Source organism: Aphelocoma coerulescens, chromosome 9, assembly GCF_041296385.1.
Source record: "Aphelocoma coerulescens isolate FSJ_1873_10779 chromosome 9, UR_Acoe_1.0, whole genome shotgun sequence".
NCBI classification, from domain to species: Eukaryota; Metazoa; Chordata; class Aves; order Passeriformes; family Corvidae; genus Aphelocoma; species Aphelocoma coerulescens.
In genome coordinates this window covers 6,657,362-6,680,016 of record NC_091023.1, presented here as the reverse complement: position 1 = coordinate 6,680,016, position 22,655 = coordinate 6,657,362, and the positions used below count along the sequence as shown (strand labels likewise).

At 37.9% G+C, this 22,655-nt stretch overlaps 1 protein-coding gene across 5 annotated transcripts in view; it reads left to right on the top strand.

The window, feature by feature from the left end:
• PIK3CB (phosphatidylinositol-4,5-bisphosphate 3-kinase catalytic subunit beta) overlaps positions 1–22,655 on the top strand; it is a 106,751-nt gene that overhangs the window by 74,172 nt on the left and 9,924 nt on the right. For all 5 annotated transcript variants that reach the window (XM_069024962.1, XM_069024964.1, XM_069024961.1 and 2 more), the window contains 14 exons: positions 2,536–2,718; positions 2,962–3,132; positions 3,997–4,074; positions 6,606–6,857; positions 7,183–7,279; positions 8,091–8,221; positions 11,092–11,145; positions 11,853–12,041; positions 16,757–16,878; positions 17,783–17,926; positions 18,882–18,981; positions 21,233–21,411; positions 22,057–22,166; positions 22,471–22,549. In XM_069024962.1, the coding sequence (XP_068881063.1) occupies positions 2,536–2,718; positions 2,962–3,132; positions 3,997–4,074; positions 6,606–6,857; positions 7,183–7,279; positions 8,091–8,221; positions 11,092–11,145; positions 11,853–12,041; positions 16,757–16,878; positions 17,783–17,926; positions 18,882–18,981; positions 21,233–21,411; positions 22,057–22,166; positions 22,471–22,549 (1,889 nt within the window). The remainder of the gene's footprint in view (positions 1–2,535; positions 2,719–2,961; positions 3,133–3,996; positions 4,075–6,605; positions 6,858–7,182; positions 7,280–8,090; positions 8,222–11,091; positions 11,146–11,852; positions 12,042–16,756; positions 16,879–17,782; positions 17,927–18,881; positions 18,982–21,232; positions 21,412–22,056; positions 22,167–22,470; positions 22,550–22,655) is intronic.

Genomic DNA, 22,655 nt, shown 5'->3' with positions numbered 1-22,655 from the left:
TGAGGATGTGAGCCTACGGTTCAGAATGGAGCTTCTAAAGTCTAATTACAGCTCAGCTTCTAAAGGCAAAATGTACAACTTGTATCTTCTATATTATTTCACGTTTGTTTAAATGTAAAACATGATTCAAAGTTGTCAGGACTTTTTTTTTGCCAACTGTTCCTGTGTTGCTTCACTTACATTCAGTTTTAAGCTCAGTTCTTCAGAGACTGCTGGTAATTGGGAGGCACCATATTCAACACACTTCTCTGTAAGTGACTCACTGAGCATCTTTGGGGTTGATCTGCTAATTAGATTGAGAAATAAATTTCTAAAAAAGGAAGAATTAGTATTCCCTTAACTAGAAGTACATGTAGAAAACTGAAACACTGAGAGTTAGCTTTTTGTTTAGGCTAGCAAAACCATCGTTTATTTTTAAAATAAAATCCCCTTTAGTTTCTACCAGGAAAACCTGAAATATTTTAGCATGAGTTTTTATGATGTTGAAGTTGCTGTGACTCTGCTTGAGTCCAGTATTCCCATTACCATTTTTTGCACTCTGTTCTTTTGGATAACCATGAATGATCAGCTTTGGAAACCTTAAAATTACAAGTGTGTAAATACATCAGGCTAGATTTGGTGTCCATTTTGATCCAGGTGCAAGATGCTGATTTTCTAATGATTCAGATGATTTTAGTTACAAAGCTGAATTATTTCTAGTACTATCCTTTTAAACTTTAAAGGTTTAAAATGGTACACACATCTGCCTCTGGAAACACTAAATGTAGAGCTGAAAGCTACATTTGGGCACTAGTAACACCAGCTGATGTTGGATGCATAGGTGTTTTGTGACAAAACTTTTTCCAGTCCTCTTCAGCTTAACAGAGAACTTGTAGTTGTCCAGGAGTGAGATTCTGTGTGTTTGTCAGCTCTTGATTAAATACTGTGTCTATATGCATATGCTGACAGTACAAAAGCAGTGCAAAAGTTCATGCTGGTGCAGAATGTATTTGCCTGCCACTGTAATACCTTAGGCTGCTGACATTTCAAATGTTTCAAATGCTTCTGCTGCCAGCTCTGACCTTCAGTGCTATTAACAGTTCAAATCTGAGCTGCTTTTTAGAGCAGCAAACTCTGTTCCAGACTTTGCTATTTGCACTGAGTACTGGAGTCATCCCAGGAGAATTAAATAGGAAGGTGTGGGGACTGTTCTGTCAATTCTTTCAGCTGCAAGATCGAGAGAAAGAAATATTAAAATACTTTTTGTCTAGAAGGTGTGGGTGAGCTGTAAGGGCTACATGGTTGTCTCTGGAGCAGGAGAGACTGATCCCCATCTCTGTGACATATCTGTTAAGCTCTACATCTGGGAAACAAGGCAGCTGTCAGAGAGCACCAGCTTCCTGGGAAGACAAAGTGTTATTCCCTGTCTACTCACTACCAGTTATGGCAGGAGAAGAAAGTCTTCACACTGTGTCAGCTTTCTGAAAGGGGGAAGCTGTTGTGAACCAGGCAGAAACTGAGAAAATACAGAATTAATTTAGTGTCACTCTGCAGAGTTTACTTGTTCCATCGGGGCAGCTTGGCTTCTTACCAGTCTGTATAAATAAAGCACAAGTCAAAAGAATGTAAGCAGGCAACACTTCCCATTTGTCAACTACTGGGTTTAGGATGCTCACATCTTCAGAACTGGGTGTGTAAATAAAAAATAGCGAAACTTAAAAATAAAACAACAAAACCACAGGACCTCCTGAATCAACCTTTGCAAATAAACCTGTGCCAAGCATAATGTGGTAGATGAAGGGAGATGAAGGATTTCACAGAAGATGTCTTACTTTAGGAACTTGAAATTAATTTAAACCTTCTTTTTAATTTACAAAAGAGAGTAGCTTCTTACCTTTATCTTTTTAGAACACATTAAAATTAGAGATACTTTGGAAATAGGTTGACAGCCTCTAAGGGTTTTGATTTAAACATTTCTTTAAAAATGCAGTCTTTCCTTGTTGGGTTCAGAATGCTACAGGTATTGGCTGCTACTCCTGTTTTCTGCTCTCCTCCCAGTGTGGTGGTGGTTTTCTACATAACTCACATTCACAGCTTCTTCTACTTTCTTACTTGAAGCTTTTTCTTCTGAGTTCAGTGATACTTAGAAAGAGGATAACTTGCTAGTGGCCAGAAGGATGAAAAATTAACACATCTAGTACTGCTAAATACTTTGAAATATATCATGATTTATTGTCTCCCTCATTCAGCGTTCCAAAATACAACCTTCTAGAGCAATAAATTGCTCTAGAAGTCTTTAAATCACTGCTAAATCAAATAAAGACCTACGTTTTTAAATGTACTTTTGATAATATAAAAGTTACGGGAATTAACATCTTACAGCTTTTAGGGTGTCTATTATTTTGATTGCCCTGAAGATACAGACTTTAACTGTTAAAATAGTCTGGATTTAAGTTATTTTTTTCTACCTGTTTTATTATGTGTGCTGCAATTTTAGCCTTGTATGTCTGACTGTGACAAGTTTGACCTTCAATGTTCCTGTTTGTGTTTTGTTAGGATGTATTTAGTTTTCAGGTGTCTCCTAACATGAATCCCATCAAGCTGAATGAGCTGGCAATCCGAAAACGTTTGACTATCCATGGAAAAGAAGATGAGGAAGTTGATCCTGCTGACTATGTGCTGCAAGTTAGTGGAAGGCTAGAATATGTCTTTGGTGATCACCCATTAATTCAGTTCCAGGTACATGAAGTTTTTTGGAACTTGGTGTAACAATTCTCTGCTGCCTTGGCCAGAGGCGCTTCCTCGCATCCCATTACTGAACAGTAGCACCTCCATCCTCATGTCTGCAGCCCTCTGCAATTGTAAAACACATGTGCACCATTCCCTTTGTATCTCTGTAATGAACTCTTTGTTTCTTTGGTTTGAAAGTTGCTGTAGAAATAGGCTGCTGGCTGGTAACAACTGTTTTCCGTGGGTTTTCAGTATATCCGCAACTGTGTGATGAACAGGACTCTTCCCCAGCTGACCCTGGTGGAGTGTTGCACCATAAAGAAGATGTGTGAGCAGGAGATGATTGCCATAGAAGCTGCCATAAACCGAAAATCCTCCAACCTTCCTCTTCCTCTGCCACCAAAAAAAACAAGAGCAACAACTGTAAGTTCATGGGGAGAATGTCTGATACCCAAAGGGAACAATGACTCGTAGAATATAAATCACAGTGCCTGGGATTTGTGCTGTGACCGCTGTATTCCAGTGTAGATCACCTGGGTCGACTCAGAGCCTCCTGTTGCTTGGGAGATTTACCTCAGAAACATCAGACCTTGAGGCTTTTTGGAAACTTCTTACCTTCCCTCACCTCATCCATCCTCCTTTTCCCCTTCCTGCACCCCCCTTCCATTGCTATAGATTCTACTTTTAATCACAACCCAGAGGAGCAGGGATAATCCGTCAGCAGCAGCTGGAGAAGTTACTGCAGAGGACTGGATTCTCCCGCTCCACTGCCGTACATTGGCTCCACTCCCTTGGGCAGGAGTGGCTGGGATCTCTTGCGTTAGCCCAGACATCCTGCATGGCATTGCCACTGCACTGATGGCAACTTTTGCCATAATATACAGCTGACTTTCTTATGACCTGGTGCTTCCTTTATTGCTAAACCTGTGGCCTTACTGCACAGTTATAGCCTGTGTACTGTCACTCTAAGAAATGTGGGCAGGTCTTTGCTCTATTACACACTCTGCAGTTATTCAGAATGAACAATAAATTTGAAGGGTTATTCTGAATTGTCAGCAGGTAGTACATGATGTATGTTCTCATCTCCAGCTTGCTCTCAGCTGAGTTTTTACTTTGTCTCCTCTTGTAGCTGTGATAACTAATTTATCTTTTAGGATTTCAAATTTATATTTTTTAAAATGCATTTTTTGGTTTGTTTTTGTGACTTTTTCTTAAAATGCTTAGCTTATGAAATAGGTTACAATGTTACAGTGGTGAAGAATGAACTTGTATCTTTGTTTTTCTTAGAGTGTGTGGGATATTTCCAACCCTTTCAAGATTATTCTATTAAAGGGTAATAAACTAAACACAGAAGAAAATGCCAAAGTAAGTAACTATGTCTAGTATCAGAAGACATTCTGTTTATCATTTTAATGATTTTTCAATGCTAAGTGAACTCAAAATTATACAGATTTCAGTTCAGCAAAAGTGTAATAAGCATTTTTATTTATTCCCAGTTGCATTGGTTGCATTGGTCAAAATCTGGCTTTATTGCTGAAGTATTCCTTTATTGCCTGAAGTTAGATATGTGCATTGGAACACTGCAGTAATTGTGGCAGTATGACATAGGTGTTCATTGGTACTTGATTTCTTAAAACACGGCATCTGTAAAGTGCTGATAGTGGTGTGAAAAGAGCTTATTTAAAATAGACTGTCATAAACACCTGACACAAGTAAATTAAATATTAAATGTTTTAAAGTGCAACATAAGTATTTTTGTAGTCCTGAATATATTCTGTATATTTGAACTTGGACTGTGTGCTTCTATACAATCTGTCTTTTATTTTCTACACATGAGGAGCACAAAGAAAGAAAGCTGGAGTATAATTTCCTGTAAAAATATACATGACTGGGCTACTGACTGTTGTACAGACCACAAGTTGTTAACACATGGGAATTTATTGCACAGCTACTTTAATGCTTTACACAACACTTGCCTGTGAGGTAGAACAACATTAAACTCCTTTATTTTGTTTAGCAATCAGTAAATTGTGTAGCCACTATTGTAGATAAGGAAGATACCCAGTTAACCATTGATATTTGCTGTTTCATGCTTTATTCAGGATAATTGGTCCATTTTTTTCATTGAAAACTATTGTTACAACCTCGTTGTAAATTAGTGATCCTACATTTTACTACACAGATAAATGAGCCATAGTTACATTTTACTACCCGAGACACTGTGATTGTGGAAATGGATGGCTGCAAAACCGGGTGGTTCCCCCTTCTTTGTCTAAACCATTATTTAGCTAGTTCCAATATCTTCTTAACTCTGTTCTGTAGACTCTTAAGTTTTTAAAAGGAAAGCTAAAAGAGATGGTGGATTCTGGAAGCAGCATAGCTATCAGGAGTTTCTAAGGTGATTTTTTTAATGCTTAGAAAAGTGACTTTTGGTTAATTTCAGTATGCTTTTAGGGGAGAAACAGTCAAAGTATTTTCTAAGCTTGCGAAGAAACAGGAAAAATGGGCAGTTCTTTTGTATTGGCACCTGTGGGCGCCATCTCAATGTTATTTATTATTTTGAATGCTTTTTAGTCTTGAAAAATTAAAAGTCCTGTGGGTAACCTAGAACGAGAGTGGCTGTAGTGACCCTGCAAACCTGTGCATGTTTCCCTGCGTTGTCTGTCTACAGCGTTACAAAATTGTCACTATTGAGAAGTTATTTGTTTTCCAGTCCTGATTCTAAGGCTGTTTAATTCACTGCCATTGTTCCTTTAGCCTCACTGTGCTTTGGATCAGGCCAATATTCATCCATTTTTGCTGAAACCACCACCAAGGTTCACAAATGCAGTGTTTGTAATGGGGAGCAAAACATTTGTCAGCTGGGTAGCACTGCCCCAATGTGAGCTGGGTTGGGGACATTCATCTGGGGCACAAGTGACCTCACCCAGCAGTCCAACACCCAATTTTCCAAATACATGACATTGAAAATTGCTTTTCTTTTGTTTTGGTCTTTGGCCACCCCATCAGTACACACTATTTCATTTCTTTTTATTCTGAATAAAAAGAAAAAAATTGGGATCCAATCCCTTACATGAACAGGCTAATTTTTATTTTACCCAAAACCTGTTTCAAATTTAATATGTCTCTCTTTCCCTTGTAGTGCTCAGAAATAATATGATAACTTCAAAGGAATGTTGGGAAGGTTGATTAAGGAGCAGAGGGAACCTGAAACATCAGATCACTTTTACACATTTAACATTTAAAATTGTGAACTTGCATTTGTTGTTGACCAAACGATTACATTTCTGGGTTTTTCTCTCCCTCTCTGTCTCTCTCTCACACTGGTATTTTGGAAGGCCGCCTGAAAGAAGTTGGCACATTTCACTCTGCAGTTTTCTGTGTATATGTGTTATTAAACAGAAATGAAGAAATAAGCCACATCTTAGCATTGACCTGTAATGAGTTTAATTTCAGTGCCAGAAACTCCAGCTTCTTTGTCTAGTTGTCCTTCTCCTTTCCTGATCCTTATTTTCATTGTTCAAGCTACCCAGTTTTGTTGGTTTCTCGGTACTAAAGACAAAACAAATCCTGGAAATCATGTACATTGTACATTATTATTACAGGTGATTCCTGATGGGGGCCAACAGTGTTCCCTCTATACATTTTTAGACATAGTTTAAGTAAAAAATTAGTTTTTTCTTAAGCTGAAAAAAAACCCCAATGTTCCTCATTTAGAGGCACAAATTGGTTCTACCTGGAGATTTTGATTTGTATTCAGAAAATTAGTCTTCTTCATTCTGCTTAGTTGTTTGTTTGATGAAATTTATATATATATATATATGTTCTGCATATTACTCTCTGCAGAGTTCTGTAGGTTCTGTGACAAGCTTAAAATATCTCATTTTTTATGGCAGGTTCATGTTAGGGCTGGTCTTTTCCATGGAACAGAGCTCCTTTGTAAAACAACTGTAAGCACAGAAATATCTGGGAGAAGTGACCACGTTTGGAATGAAGTGCTAGAGTTTGAAATCAATGTCTGTGATCTGCCAAGGATGGCAAGGCTCTGCTTTGCTGTTTATGCTGTCATGGATAAGATGAAAACTAAGAAGTCCACCAAGGCAATGAATCCTTCCAAATACCAAACCATTAGGAAAGCAGGAAAAGTGGTAATTATTTGATTTGTTTTTCTCAAGTAACCTCCTAATTATATCAAAATGAGCATCCAGAAATCTTTCCTTGTCCTTGCTTTAGTGCTCAAGAACACAAAATGAAAAAGAAAAGGTATTAAAAAGAGCGTATGTATTAAAAATTGCACATATTGGTATGAAAACTTTTGATACTTCTCAGCGTTTAGTTGCTTTTCTGAAAGGTATCACCATTTGAAAAAAAACCCCAAGCCACCCTCTCAATTTTATGTATATTGTAGTGTTTTCTGTGTAGTAATATTTGCTGGCATCTTAGTTTCCATGTAAAAATTCTTTCCTTTGACAGCATTATCCTGTAGCCTGGGTAAATACCATGGTGTTTGATTATAAAGGACACTTGAAGAATGGAGAACTGGTACTGCACAGCTGGTCATCATTTCCTGGTAAACCCTAGCTTTTCAGATTTGGACTTTAAGTATGGGAGAGTGGGGCATCCAATAGCAGAACATTTACTGTATGCATGTTCAATTTTCCTGTAATAATCTCTTCATTACTTATATTTTTAATGTGGATAAATAGATAACATTTTAATCTCTTTCCTGAAAGTATTCTTTGTCAGGAAAGAGGAAGAGCAAGAGTCTGCTTGGAAGTAGTGTTCTAAAAGTTTCATCTGTTGTGGAAGGAAAACCACATAAAATAAATTGCATGTTTATATCTAGTGTTACTTGCTTTTAAGGTGCAGTTTAGGTTTCATTTGGTCCCTCTGCTATGCACCCCAAATTAAATTGATCAGTTATAATGTAAGTGATACCATTTGCATCAGCAAAAATGGTGAATTAGATTTTTGCCTTCTTCCCTGATATTGAGATCAATTAGTGAGAGTATCTGGAGCCTCCATGTCACTCCTCATCCCATCCTGAGGAACCCTGTACCAGCCTGAGGGTGTGTCCTGCTTTGCAGAAGCTGCAGATCTTACTGGGATTTGTTTCATTGTAGGGATAGCTCAGCTTCCCTTGACTGTTACGTTTACTTAAGAAAATCAGTTTCTCATTGGGTGATAATCCAACATTTGGGAGTGTAGGAGGCAGTTTATGCTGGAAATACAGAGCATTGTGCTAAAAGTGCAATGTGCAGCAAAATGTGCTCTGTCCGTTTTACAAGTAAGTGATTTCTTACTGCGTCTTTGCCTTTCAGATTTCTAAAATTTTAATGCTTGCCTGGCCTGTAATAGTAACTGTTCTGTCTGTGTCTCAGATGAACTTGAAGAAATGTTGAATCCCATGGGAACCGTCCAGACTAACCCTTACACTGAAAATGCAACAGCTTTGCACATTAGATTTCAGGAATATTCAAAACAGCCTATTAATTACCCTCCCTTTGATAAGGTAAGGTGTGACCTAAAGAGCAGTCATGAATGCTTACGTGGAAATAGCTGTTTCTTCTTTCCTTTCAACACTGCCTTTTCCAGTGATTTCCCCTTTTCCTGCCTGTTACTCACCATACTGCAGTTTGTTAAACTTGCACCGTGTGAGTGGCAGTGCTTGACTTCAGGGTCTATTTGGAAGATGTACACTTTTAAAAGTGGTCTATACATGGTCTCTTGAAGGTCAAAAGCAAATCAGTTTCCCATATGAATGATCTTAGAAAAAGCTAAATTTATCTGCTATTCTGGAAACCTTCAAACTGTGCTTGCCTGTGATCTATAAGGATCTGTTCTTTCTTGGTACAAATGTGTGTTACCCACTCTTTGGGACACTGCCCTATGAGCTCAAGTCCTTTAGAGGATAAATGGACTCTTAATACTGTGTGCAAAGGGATTTCTGAAGGTCAGCTCTTGGACTGAATCCACTGAAGTTGCCCTGCAGTCTTCTACAGAAGAAGACAAGAATCTGTCTAGAAAGGAAGTATATATTTGGAATACACGTGGTTATGTCTGTAGTGTGAAGGATAGATGGAAAGTTGTTCAGAAACTAGCAGAAAAAGCTAAGACCAGGAAACAAGCAATAAAATAAGTCTTAAAACAGACTGCTAATGATGCAATCATATGCACATTAGTCTGCAATTTTGGGGGGGGGAGGGGGGTGAACAAAAAGACTGAAATTACCGAGTTTTATCACCTTGATCAAAGGCAGATTTGGGGGTTAATGTTCATAAAAATGGAATTGAGTAACAAGATAGGGGGTTTTTTGTTTGAGTTTGAGTTGGTAGTGTTTCCCATTCCTTGTCAGCACAGTACTTTTTCTTTTATTAAAACAGCACTGGAAATGCAGCAAGAGCTAAACCAGTACTGCCCAATTGCTGCCTTATTTAAGGATGACCAGTTAACGTTTCATAGTGAACATATTTTAGTCAGTTTTGGTATTGCTTTATTTGTAATGCTTTAAGTTTTTGCTCATTGCACTTATATGTATTTAATTTCTAAAGAAAAAAATTTGCTGTACATATTACAGACAGGCTAAATAAAAGTGTGTTTCTTTAGTAATCACATATTTGTTCTAGCTCTGGTGTTTCCTTTATTTGTCCCTGCAATACCAAGTTCTCAGTAAGTTAAAACCCTGGACTGAATGCAGCCAATAGAATGCAGCAAATAGATTTACTGAGTGAGACAGATGGTATAGTGACATTAAGGTAGTGTCTAATGGTCTTCATCCCTTGTAACTTTTAATTTCATTGGACTCAATCTCCTAAAATTTCTCTTGCTGAAGGTTCTATTAAATGAGGAGTGATGCTGTAGCTGCTTGAATTACATCAGCTGAGGATCTGTCTCTCACAATGGTCCAGCTGAGACTTGCTTGCTCTATGGCTGCACTTCATTTTCCCAGTGTTGGCTTGTTTCTGCCAAGAAAACAAAGAATGAGATGCCAGATTTTTGTTTTTAAGAAACATAATGTGCAAAAATAGATGAATCTTTTCGATCATATCATCAACCTGCTTGCACAGCAAGGAGCTATTTGGGGCTGAGGGAGCAAAAGTGCCTAGACCATGGATAAGAAACTTGTCTGAGACAGGAGCCATGTGTTGGCCTGGTCCATGGCCAGTGCTGCAGGCACATGGTGGGGCTCAGGATTCACCTGAACAAAGCTGGACTTGCAAAGACTTTGAAAGTTTATTTGCAAACAGAGTAACTCTGAAAAGCGCGGGGAGGCAAGAATCAAACATAGAATTAGGACACTGGTTTTGTTTATGCATGTTTTCACACACAATAAGTAAATAAGCTTTGTGGCCAAGTAGTAGATGTAATACATGATATTAATGAGAGTTTCATACAGAGAAAAGAAATAAAACAAGTTAGGATACCTTTCTAAGGATTTTAGCTGCTGGGTATTTATGCTCTGATTATTGTAGTCTTTTGTTGTTTCTCATATTGTCTGAATAAAGAGAACACAAGTCTTGCTGGACCTGGGGGCGCTGTTGTATTGCTGGGTGATGGGAGAGGGAGAGCTCTCAGGAAAAGGAGGTGGTGTAGTTCCTTAGACGTTTTTCTTTATTGAGATTTTATTTTATGATTTGTTCCTCAAAGCAGCAGCATCTGACAGCTGTAGATAGACATACCTGACCAATTGAGCTGGGCCAATTGGCCCAGGCAGGCACCATTGTAACACCTGGCTTGGTTGCAGTAATGTGCAGAATGCACTTTGAAGAACTGCATTTACTTCTAGACTTAATTCTCCATTATGGGTTATTGCATGGACTTCAAAAACCAAGTAAAATATTCAAAAGGGAAAAAAAGGAAGGAAGATCTAAGATCTAGAGAAGTACCTGGACACACTGATTGAGATCATATGGGCAATCTGACAACATGGTGAAAGGACTGGGCTTGTGGATTCTTACTGGAATTGAGGGCTAGAAGTATGGATCTGTGGGCATGGAAACAGCGCCCTTGAAAACTGCACAAGTAGAGGTGAGAAAGCAAAGGATAACTTAGAGTTGAGGAATTGGTTTGCTGTGGCAAAAAATAAGGAGGAAATGCAGAAACAGAAAGCAAGCTGTCATCAGAAAGACTGTTTAATTTAGCCCAGAAGTGAGGAAAAAGGAAATTATTGAGGTTATCATGAGCACTGCTACTCCTGATCTCCCTAGTCCTGTAGATGAGAAAAGGGACACTGCACAGAAGTCTGTGTTATACCACTGAATATACAAAACTGTCTAAAAGAGAAAAATTTCCTTATCTCCCTCATTTCTGTAATGCTTATTCTTTCAATGCAGTCAGATTTGGGTTTATATCTATAATGTATTTAAAACCAACTTCTTGCAGATACTTGAAAAGGCAGCTGAGATTGCAAGAAACAGTGACAATGCTGCAATGGCGGTAAGCATCATCTACAGACTATTTAAAAATTTTTTTTCTGTTCTTATCTTCTGCCTCAATCTAGAAATAAATAAGTCAACTGCTCAAATAGCAATTCTACTGGCTCTGTTTTCTTACATAATTCACTTTGATGAGCTGCTTTAAAATTCAGATATATATCTGCTTTTTCCAATATATTTTGGACTTGTCTATATTTTTTTCAAAAAGCTTTACATACTCTGGATTTGAAACACAGCTAAGATTTACGTTAGATCTGGAAAACAATTTAGGACTAGAAGACCAAAATAAGTGTCTGTCTACTTGGCAAATGTGTTTTCTTTTGATGGTTGCAAAAGTATTTTTTTGTTTCTAATTAAAAGAAATAATTATACATGTATTTAGATTTACTCATTTGAAAAACAGAAGAAAATATATGCATCCTAAATGAAAGTGCTCCATCTTGGAGTTGGAAAACAGAAATATTGCCATCTAGTGTCCTTAATTCTAAAGTTTAGTTATTTTTTCAGAAAGTTCTGCACACTGAATTTGGAATCTGTTACTTACAGTGCCTACAGTAAGGAATCTGAAAGAAAAGCACAGTAGTAATTTCCCTGTGTTTCATGAGTTTTTTTCTGATGCTCTTTCTGCTATAGGGTGGCTGGTATTTGAGCTACCATATAAGAATCCTACTGAATTTATTACAACATTATACATTTCTCATTTCCTAGGGTCGAGGTGGTAAGAAGTTTTATGTTGTGCTAAAAGATATAATGGAAAGAGATCCTTTATCCCAGCTTTGTGAAAATGAAATGGATCTCATTTGGACTTTGCGCTATGACTGTCGAGAAAATTTCCCACAATCATTGCCAAAACTGCTGCTCTCTTTAAAGTGGAACAAACTTGAAGACGTTGCTCAGGTAAGGGAAAAGACAATGATGGTGGGGAAAAAAAATGCTTGATTTAAATCATCAGTAAATAGGCTTTCTTTCTCAAGTGTAGCCAGTTTGAAATGGTGCTGTTGTGTAAACTGGAGTTCAGTGTCTGACTTCTGTGGCCTGGACACATAAAGAAGAGCTTACTCTCTCAAAAAAACCCCAAAAACCAGGACCAAAATGCAATTCAGAGGTCCTCTGAATGATGAGAAAAGCACAGTGGATATTTATACAGACTAATTTAAAAATCTTGTGCTCAAATTTGATCTTAAAAGCAAGAATTTCACAGACTCTTCCAGGGTAGCCCTGTGCTTGAGCACAGTCAGCCTGAGCTGGGCTGTGTCCAGCTGAGATGGGAGTATCTCCACAGTCTCTGGGCAACAAAGTCCAGTGTTTGACCACCCTCACAGCAAGGCTATTCTAAAAAAAAGGTTAGTAAATCAAGATCTGAAATAAAACTTCTTGTGAAAATTGTTAAGCTGCTCAAACACTATAAAAGCCACGTCTCAGACTGGGTAATTAAACTTCATTGAGGCAGACAGATGGTTTTTCAAAGAGATGTGATACCCACCAGTGCTACAAAACACATCATTCTCATCCTGTGGCTGTTTGACCAAATAGAGTCTCTTTAAAGTAACTTTCAAGGAAGTGAGGCTGGTGCTGTGATATAAGGTACGTTTTCAGTAAAATTGTTTCATTTGTTTTCTGTACAACAAATGATGTGCAAGGTTATTTCACTACACTGTAAAGAAGTTGGTGTAATGAAATAACCTTTTGCTGCCGTATTTACCCAAATAGAATCCAGCTTTTGGGACACTTTTTAGAAACAGGTTGAACTTTAATTCAGGAAAAATTATATGAGCTCATAGTAAGACCATCCCTGCTTAATAGACTGATTTAAAAGTAATAAAATAACAGGTTTCTGGATTGGTATTGAAATGTTTCAGTTAGACTGTGTACAGAGAAGTTTGGGCCAAACTAAAAAGTCTGGCCAAAGTTAACAAGCACAGCACTCACTCCAAGGGGTGAATCCCGGTGTTGTTTTGGTCTTCCTGACAGAATTCAAGTTTAAATGATGCTCAGCTTCTTGCAGACCACTACACTGAGATAATATTTATGTCTTGCCCTGAGTCTCATTTAAAAAATTTTAAACTAACTTTTTTCATTTCTTATAAACTTAGAGCTAAAAAGCATTTGCTGTGAAAGGTTATGATTGATGATATAAAATTCTATTGTGCCTTAGTAGTCTGATCTTCACCTGTTACAAGCCACATGTTCTTGGAAGAAAAGGAAGCCACTCCATGAAAATTCACCTTCTGTCTATCCATCGTGTGATTTTTGTGATTATCCAGTCAGTCAGAATCTTAGTTTGCTCCAGCAGAGTTCATTTTCTGCAACATCCTTCCTACCAGCTAGATGTATATGTTCTGTGAACTTCCAAAAATGAATGGAATTTCATCCTAGCTCCTTGTCCATACCATGAATGCTACACTAATAAAATGGAACATTCCTTCCTCATTTGTGTTCTTTCATGTGCAAGATCCTGTTCCTTAGTAATTCCATTACGTGCTTCTGAATTTGTTGTTCATTATTAAAAGTCTTCTGGAAATCAGAACTGTAGAAATATAAGCAGGTACCTCTTTGCTCTGTAAAATATGTGAAGGAAAAGGCATTCTGAGTGCTGGGGCTTTGAAATAGGGCCCTTGGTGGCAGTTTTGAAAAGTTATTTGGAGTATGGATATTAGCTGACAGCTCAAAGTCCTTTAAATTTGGGAACATTAAATATTATATATGCATAAATCTTTTTATTGAAACAGATGGCTGAAAATATGTTGTTGTCTTATTACTGTGTACTTTCTGGAAGGAATATAGTATTTATGTTTGCTTATCTATAGACAGTAGTGCAGTTTATAATACTGGTTTTGGCAGCAAGGAGAGTCTCTCTGAAAAATAAGATCTTCCCTTAAACATACTGAATATTTCTGTAGTATGTAGACATGTAAGTGCTCCTAATGATTTACCTTTTCAGGTAAGGCAAGACAGCCTCATGAATTTTAGGAATTCCAAAATTAACAGGACTCATAATTTACTTCCCATTAAAATTAAATACTTGTTGTACTAGCTGTAGTTGTCTGCTACAATGTGCACACTGTCATACCAGAAGTTGTGTTAATGCCCATTTTTAGATGTATTTCAGTAAAAGTCCTGACACTTCTAGCAAAAAGTTTAAAAAACCCCAAACACAATACAACAAAACAACAAAACCCAAAGAAGCAATCAAACACCAGCTGTTTATAAGAAAAAGCAATCAAATACCAGCTGTTTGTAAGCAAATGGACCTAATAACTGTACTCCTGTTGTTATTAATACAGCTTAAAAATAGTTAAGGCTCTTTTAGAAATAGACTCTTGTATTTGATTGTAGGCTGTCTTTAATCTGTTAGTTTAGTGGTCCATGAAGTTATGTCCAGTGGATTCAAGCAGCTTTCTTGAATTATTTACCATGCAGATTTCATCCAAGCTCTTGCTGGATATGCAGGATTCTAGTAAAATGGTTGAACAGAAGGAATTGTCCTTACTGCTGTCATAACCTCCCTGCTCAGCACAGTAGCAGGGTGGCAGAACTTGTTAGGAGAATTCACAGGCAGTATTTATTCTCAGAGCAGAATTTAAAAAAAAAATTAAAAGACATTTTTAAAAAATACACTTGCTTTCAGTGAAGTGACACCATCATTAATGAGAAGTAGAGAAAGGACAGCTGAAATACTTGAAATAACTGGAATAAAAATACTGGCCTGTGCTTAATTGTATTGTCTCATATAGTAAAGCTGTCTTGTTAGGGAAGAAATTGTGGTTATTTCTTAGAAGAAAATATTGATACACTAAGGCCGAATTTGAGTTTTCTCTGAAACATGCATTGTTCATTCTCATTGTAACCACCTCTGCAATAATTTCAGCAAAGGGAGGAGCTCTGTATTTTCAAATCATCTTCTCAGTAAATGTACATGCTGTGGACCATGACTTTCATTGCCTGATATATGAGGCATGTGGGGCCACTTGAGCTCATCTTTTCACTCTATTTCGGGTTCTCCATTCATTTCAATCATTCAGTACTAACAAAATGTTTTTATATTTTTGCTGATTTCTGCACCTGATTTAAAGTAGATTTTGTAGAAATTCTGGTAGTTGTTTTTGGGAGTCTGTGACTGTGTCTGACAAGCAGAGCTGCTGTTTGCATTTTCAGTGTGCCTTGTGTATTAAGTATGTGATCAGGGTTAGTATTTCTTGCAGAGTTTCAGTGCCAGTGTTCCTGCTATGAAAATATTGGTGGCTGCAGTCCTTGACATCAGGACTGGCATCACTGACCCTTGCTAGGTTAACAGATTTTTGGAGAGTATTTTTGAGTGTATTTTTCTGTGGGAACGTGACATCTATGTTTAAAACACCTGTAGTTTTACTTTATATCATTATGAATTGTTCATACCTCTGTTTGTCCATGGAATCAGTTTAGTTGATCCTTTCCTCCACTTCTGGAGTTGCAGCACAGCCATTGGCTTTGTACTGTGATTTATCTGTGCCCATTTCTTGTCTTCTGGATTTCACAAAATTGATGAATCAATTCAGAATCTGGCCCCAAGGTGTATAAATAGTGTTATGAACATGCCTGTTAAATGTGGGCTGAGAATGTGAACTCATGTTTGTCATACTTGAACTGGAAGCATGAGTTGATGTGTGACATAAAGTAGACATACAGGTTTTTCACTGTTGTAAAGTCATTATGAAATCAGGGGAATAAAGATGTTAATTATTCAGATTTTGTAAGTTGCTATTTAAATATGAAATAATCTGTGTTATCTAATTTGTAGGAAAGGGTATTATTATCATGAGTTATGACTTGTTCCTACAGAAAGAAAAATTTTGTGCTGTTGATACACTGCATTTATGCTAATACGCATTTATATTAATAAAATTAATGTTAAAAGTGTTTATTTGGAGTAATAGTGCACTGTTTCAGTGATACAACTCTATACATATTAAAAACACTCTCAGCAGGTAGCTGTGAGCTTCATAACAATGCAATAAAACCAGTTTATTTTGTGAGACCTCTAAGTGTTGTTCTTTTTGGTTGTCCAAAATGATGCATCACTGTATTCCGTAATTTTTTCCAGCACATTACTGTCATCAGTATAGGGATTCTTTCTTTGTTTTAATATCTAACCTGATTTTTTTTTTCCCCCCCACAATTTAAGCTCATTACTATTCACAGTGAATGTGCAAAAAGGCTCCATCAGTTGAGGTGGACAAATAATTTTGGTAAAGAAAGATCTCTCTCAACAAAAACATTTTTTTTATCCTTAGTAGAAAACTTGCACTGATCCCAAAATGGCTATATATTTATGAGAGCACTTACAAGACATCTTATTTTTATTGAATGTCTGTTTTTAAACCATACATATCTGGTACTTAATTTTTGTTTACTGTGCATTGTGTGAAGAAGCAGGTTTTTCAGACTAAAAATAATGTGCGTAATTTTAAAGAGTGAGAAACTTAATCAGAAGTGGGCCCAGTTACCCCAAATTATTTCTCTCCTTTCTACCCAACCCCTTATGGTAGCTGGTCACCATCTTCTGTTGATTTGAGTGCCTTTATGGGCAGTGAGACCCACCTGTGTCCTTACCTGTCACCTTCTTTTTGTAACAGCTTCAGGCTCTCCTGCAGATCTGGCCCAAGCTGCTGCCCAGAGAGGCCTTGGAGCTGCTGGATTTCAATTATCCTGACCAGTATGTCAGAGAATATGCAGTGGGTTGTTTGAGACAGATGAGGTAGGTAAGGGTTTCTGGGGCACAAAACTGCGTTCTCTTTGTTCACAGGATAAAACAACCCCAAGAGGAAAGAACTAAACACACTGCCTGCCATCAATAGGTGGCCAAATAAAGCAGTTAAATTTCTAGATAGGCTCATTGGCAGCTAAATAAAACCACCTTATTCTGACACCTTGTAGAAAATGATGATTATTTTCCATGTTGCAAGGAGAACACCAGTGCACCTTTGTCCCAGAAAGGATTGGGTGTTCATCCCTTTCTTGGGCAAAGGAGAACGAGAAACTGTGAGAGAAACATTTTAATAACAAAGGGAGAAGTATTCCTGTAGTCAAATACTGTAAAACCTGACACCCAGCCACCTCCACTCTGTGGCAGGGATTGGCTGTATCATTTAATAGGAATGTAAGCTGCAGCATGTAATAAATAATGAGAGAATTACTGATTTGGTTTTATTCACAGGAGCCTTCGTTCTCTGCAGTTCTTCCCTTACTGCATTTCATTTGCTCTCCACGGTAACCTAGGGCAAGACTTGTGTAACATTATCATTACTGCATATTTCCTGTCCTTGAGTTCTGAATTCTCTTTGATGAATAGTTTAGCGATTAATTTTTGATGGTCAAGGATGGACTTCTGGGGTAAAAAAAATAAATTAGTTTGACTTCTTTCAAATCCAAATAAGGAATTTAGTTGCTGGGCTATCCTAAGAATACATCTAGAATTATTTCCATCTGGCAGTTGCACTAAGTTGTGTGTTGTCCTTCTCTGTATGATGGAAAAATTGGGAGACACTCTTGCTATTGAACCAGATCCTGTCCTTGTTGGGTTTGTCATATGCACCTGAATTTCTGGAATATCACTAATCTGGCTGCTCTCTTACTAACTGCTTTTATGTACCTCATTCTAGTGATGAAGAGCTCTCTCAGTATCTTCTCCAGCTTGTGCAAGTCCTGAAGTATGAGCCTTTTCTGGATTGTGCACTTTCCAGATTTCTCCTGGAAAGAGCACTCGGCAATAGGAGAATAGGACAGATGTTGTTCTGGCACCTGAGGTAGGAGTTTTTCCCTTTTGTCTTTCTGAAACTATTGAGCCTGATTGGACTTTCAAATATGATTTCTTGAGGATTTTTCTAAATGAGCCATTATCGTAGTGCCCCACAACTCCTCTTTGTTTCTTTATCTTTGGCATCTATAAATCAGACCTCTCATTAAAACTAAATTAGAGTGGACTGTAATGTACCCTTTGATGAAAGTATTCCGAACTGCATTCAGCTCTGACTACCTGATGAGTTAGGTTTGTAAATACCCCTAGTGTTTGTTTTGGTTGTGGGTGTAGTAAAAGCACAATATTTATACCTCACAGTTGGGAAAAAATTATTATTGTTGCAAGTCTAACAGAAAATAAAAGCTGTTCTGTGTGTTCTTGCTGCTTTTGATGAGCAGTTTCATAAATGGCAGAAGCCTTGCAGAATGGACTGGAATAGGTTGATTCTGTCTTTAGAGCACAACTAATTTTAATATTTCTACCTAAAAAGAGCAAGTGTTACATGAAAATGTTTTGGAGGGTGATTGGCTCTGATGTAAAGTTCAGTGGTTTGTTTCAAAGTGTTCTCTTTCAAGCAAATTGAGTTTTTCCCTTACAAAGATTGGAGAGCATGTGGTTTAACGTCAGCCCTTCAGTGACTTCTCAGTGCTGCTCTGAATAAAAAGGGATCTCGAAACAGGTATTCAGTCACTACCTCTTGGCATGAACACTGCTGCCTCCAGAGCAGTCCTGGGCCTTGAAACAAGGGTCCTGCATCAAAACTGGCCTGTTCTCGTCATCTTCAGCACAGAAGGGTTCTAGCATTTCTCAGGAGATCTGGCTTTTTGTTTCAACTGTGTGACCATGAAGTGTTTTAATGTTTGTTTTGAGTTCTTTTGTGTTGGTTTTGGTTTTTTTATAATGACTGGAACAACACAGTTCTGTAAATGCTGTGGTCTGATGAGAAGCTTTTCCCCTTGCAGGTCAGAGGTTCACATCCCCGCCGTGTCCGTGCAGTTCGGTTTGATATTGGAAGCTTATTGCAGGGGAAGTGTGGCTCATATGAAGGTGCTGGCTAAACAGGTAGGGACTTCCCTTTGCTGTCATCCTGACCTATCCAAGCCTGTAACTCCCATCCTTATTCCATTGCTCCTGCCGGGTGCATTGGCTACCTTGACAAAGTTGGGCAGTGAGGAGGAGAAGGAGGCATGAGTGACACAGGGAATTAAAAGGGCTGAATGATGGAGCAGCCTCTATGGCCCAGAAGGCAGCCAGTGCTGTGGGGCCTCAGAGAGCTGGTTTTACATTGTTCTGAGACATGAGACACCTTCAGGTATGTGTGTGTATTCTGGATACTCAGAGACTCTCTGGATTAACTGAAGAACAGCTTCTGTGTATTTGAAGTTTTTCCCCCAGTAAGGGTAGCTTGTTCTAAATTTTACCTAGATTACTCCAGGACTACTTCCTGCGGCTTTGGCTTTTGTTAAAAGGTGTTGCAAATCACCCAAATACTCATTTTAGTGTTAATGCAGGTCTGTCATTTACACACACGCAAAAAAAGAGAGAACAAAGGAGAGATATGTTTGCTTTTAAATGCCCTAATAAGCACAAGAGGTTTGCTTTTAAAAGCACTAATAATTGTATCAGCAGATCATTAAGGGACACTCACAAATCATGAAGTCTCTAATGCAGTTTTAGTGAGTTAATTTAGATTGTGATCATAAAAATATTTGAAAAATGGTCTCTCTTTGGAGTTAAAGTATTTACTGTATCCGGCCACAGAGGTTCACTCAGTGGATGACTAACTGATGATGGTGTATGTCTGCATTGAAGCTGTGCTTTGGGAGCATGTGGAACAGGGATGTTCTGTTGTGCTCTTTATTGCTGCAGCTCACAGGACATGGAAAAGACCATCTCTTCCATGTGTGCTTGTTAGCATTGTCAAAATCATGAAAAGAGTAGGTGGTGAAATGCTTTAAGCAATAGACGTAAGGTCAGTAAAGTTTTTGTGCACTTTACAGGAAGCAAATGTCAGTACAATCAAAGAAGGGGCAAAAAAATTCCCAACTGTGCAAACACGGAAGAAATTCAAAGTAGAAATACTTCAAAAAGTTCCTGTTTGTACAACACAGGTTCCATTTTGTTCCCTTGTCACTGATGTTTGTACAGCTCCTAGAATAGTGGAAAAGCAGAGCGCTTTTGGTTTTGACAGATGGCTGACCTGGCAGCTCTCCACTGCCCAGTTTTATAATCAAACTCCATACAATTTCCACAGCATCCTGCCTGACAGGGTTCAGTCTGTGGGAGGGGTGAATTTTGACTCAGCACCTTGTAAGTTAGGCTGAAACTTCCTTGTCTAGGAAACAGCTTTCATAATTGTTACATTGCTGCTGTTTGCTAGAGAATCTGTGTATTGCTCAGCATGTTACTGAGGCTGGTGCAAACACAGCTGATTGTTATAAGACCTATTTGGTCAAAAAGTTGCTTAGGTGTAGAAAATGTATTTGTTGTATGTGCTGTCTAGGTTTGGTACCAAAGGGCTTTGCTCTGTCAGTGTTAAACATTTACATCATCAGTTACATCACCAAAATCCTTAGAGATTTTGTAACAGTAAAAAGCTTTACAGAACAGGAGGGGGAAAAGGTATTAAACCCACCTGTACTATAGCAAATAATTGCCTTGACTTTTTACACATTTCTAAGGTAAAGATTTTTGCTTAGTTGAGATGCTATGATTTCTAACACCTTAGTCAATTACAGCTTCTGTCTTCTGCCTGACTTCAGCAGGATTTTAATGACATACATGTAAGACTTTGCTCTGTGAAAATTGTCTGCAAGCGGTCACATGACCCTGCCTTGTTGGATGCAACTTAATGTGAACAATGATGTATCTGCATCCACAGCTCATCTGAAGTAATGTCTCAGTTTATTAGAGTATATAACTCTAAATAATCAGTATTTCTATTGCCTTCAACATGCCTAGGGGCACCTTTTGTCATGTGCTTTGTTGAAATAGGGAACTAAAAGCTGTACTTTGAAGAAAGAATTTGTGTTAATGTGTCATACATTAAAATACCTCATTGATTTTTTTTTGGAAATGTTAAGTCATGCTTTTAAAAGTGACTCAAAGCTTAGGAGTTTCATCTCATCAGTGTCTCTGTTAATTATGAAAATGATATTTCTGAAACATGAGTGACTTAATTTCCATCTATTATTTCCATTTTTAAAAAGCTGCAAAATTGTTTAATACCTGGTTTTGTTGTGAAATGGGATTTTGCATTATATTACCTCTCAAATCGGAGCAATAACTCTTAATGATAACATATCTCTTTTAGGTGGAAGCCCTCAATAAAATGAAGACTTTAAATAGTCTAATTAAGCTGAATGCCATGAAGCAAAGCAAAGCAAAAGGAAAAGATGCAATGCATACGTGTTTGAAACAAAATGCTTACAGAGAAGCCCTTTCTGACCTCCAGTCTCCTCTGAATCCTTCTGTTATACTTTCAGAACTGCAGTAAGTAAAGAATGAGCACAGTTTCACTGTAGCTTTGCATGGAAACAGTAGAGCAGAAACACATCCGTGTCTGAACTTCCTCTGGCTGCATTGTTCAGCACATGTGCTGCTGCTGGGAACTTTTCCTATAGTGACAGAAAGTCTGCTGGGCATCTTCCTGAGGCTAAGATATCAGTTAAATTAGAAGATTTTTGTGATCCACCATGAAACTTAATACTCTCTTAGTCAATGCATTATCATGGCTAAATATATTTAAATGTAAGCCTAAAAGTGATCTAGACTGCATTCCTGGCTTCTGTTTATAACAAAAAGCACAAAGGCCACTAAAACTTTTCACACCACTTAAATATAAAGTATAAAAATTGATGGGAAAGGATATAAAGAAAACAAATTTCTCTGAAAATAAGGGTGCTTGATTTACATAGAGATACATTCACCAGTCAGTATCAAATACATTCCACATGTAACAAATGTGTTCATAACTTGGTGAGTGCTCATGGCACAGCAGCAGAATGAAAGCAGAGAGAGCATTTAAGTACTTCCAGACTGGAAGTCTACATGTTCTCTTATGTTCTGAACCATGTTTAGATCTTTTCAGTTGAATTATTCCTATTTGACTACAACTTCTGTTGTGTTTTCCTCTAGTGTTGAGAAGTGTAGATATATGGATTCTAAAATGAAGCCTCTCTGGATAGTGTACAACAACAAAATGTTTGGAGGAGATCTCGTAGGGATCATTTTTAAAAACGGTGATGGTAAGCAATGCTAGAAACTGTAAATTTTTCCTTTTCCTTCTTCATTGGCATGCTTGCATTTAAGCTGTATCATTCTGTATTGCCATAATGTAAACATGGATTACTCTGACATCAGTGAACAAATTAAGCATCTTCTGACTGTGTTTCAAAGCACAGACATTGCCAGTCAGGATGATGTAGTTATGATTAATACCACTTTAACCCTTTGGCTGGGTGAGTATTTTTAGATCCCTTTTTCTGAAGGCCTTGGAAACTTGAGGAAGTTTGTGAGGAATTGAAGCAGTGGTTTCACCTTTCATTGCAGATCTCCGACAGGACATGTTGACGCTCCAGATTCTGCGCTTGATGGACGTTCTTTGGAAAGAGGCTGGCCTGGATCTCCGGTAAGGATCTCTCGAGGGCTGGTTTGTTTGGATGGAGGGGTTACTTTTAGAAGTAAAGCTTTCCTGTTTTTAGGCACCTTCCCTACTGTCCCCTTTCTACACATCT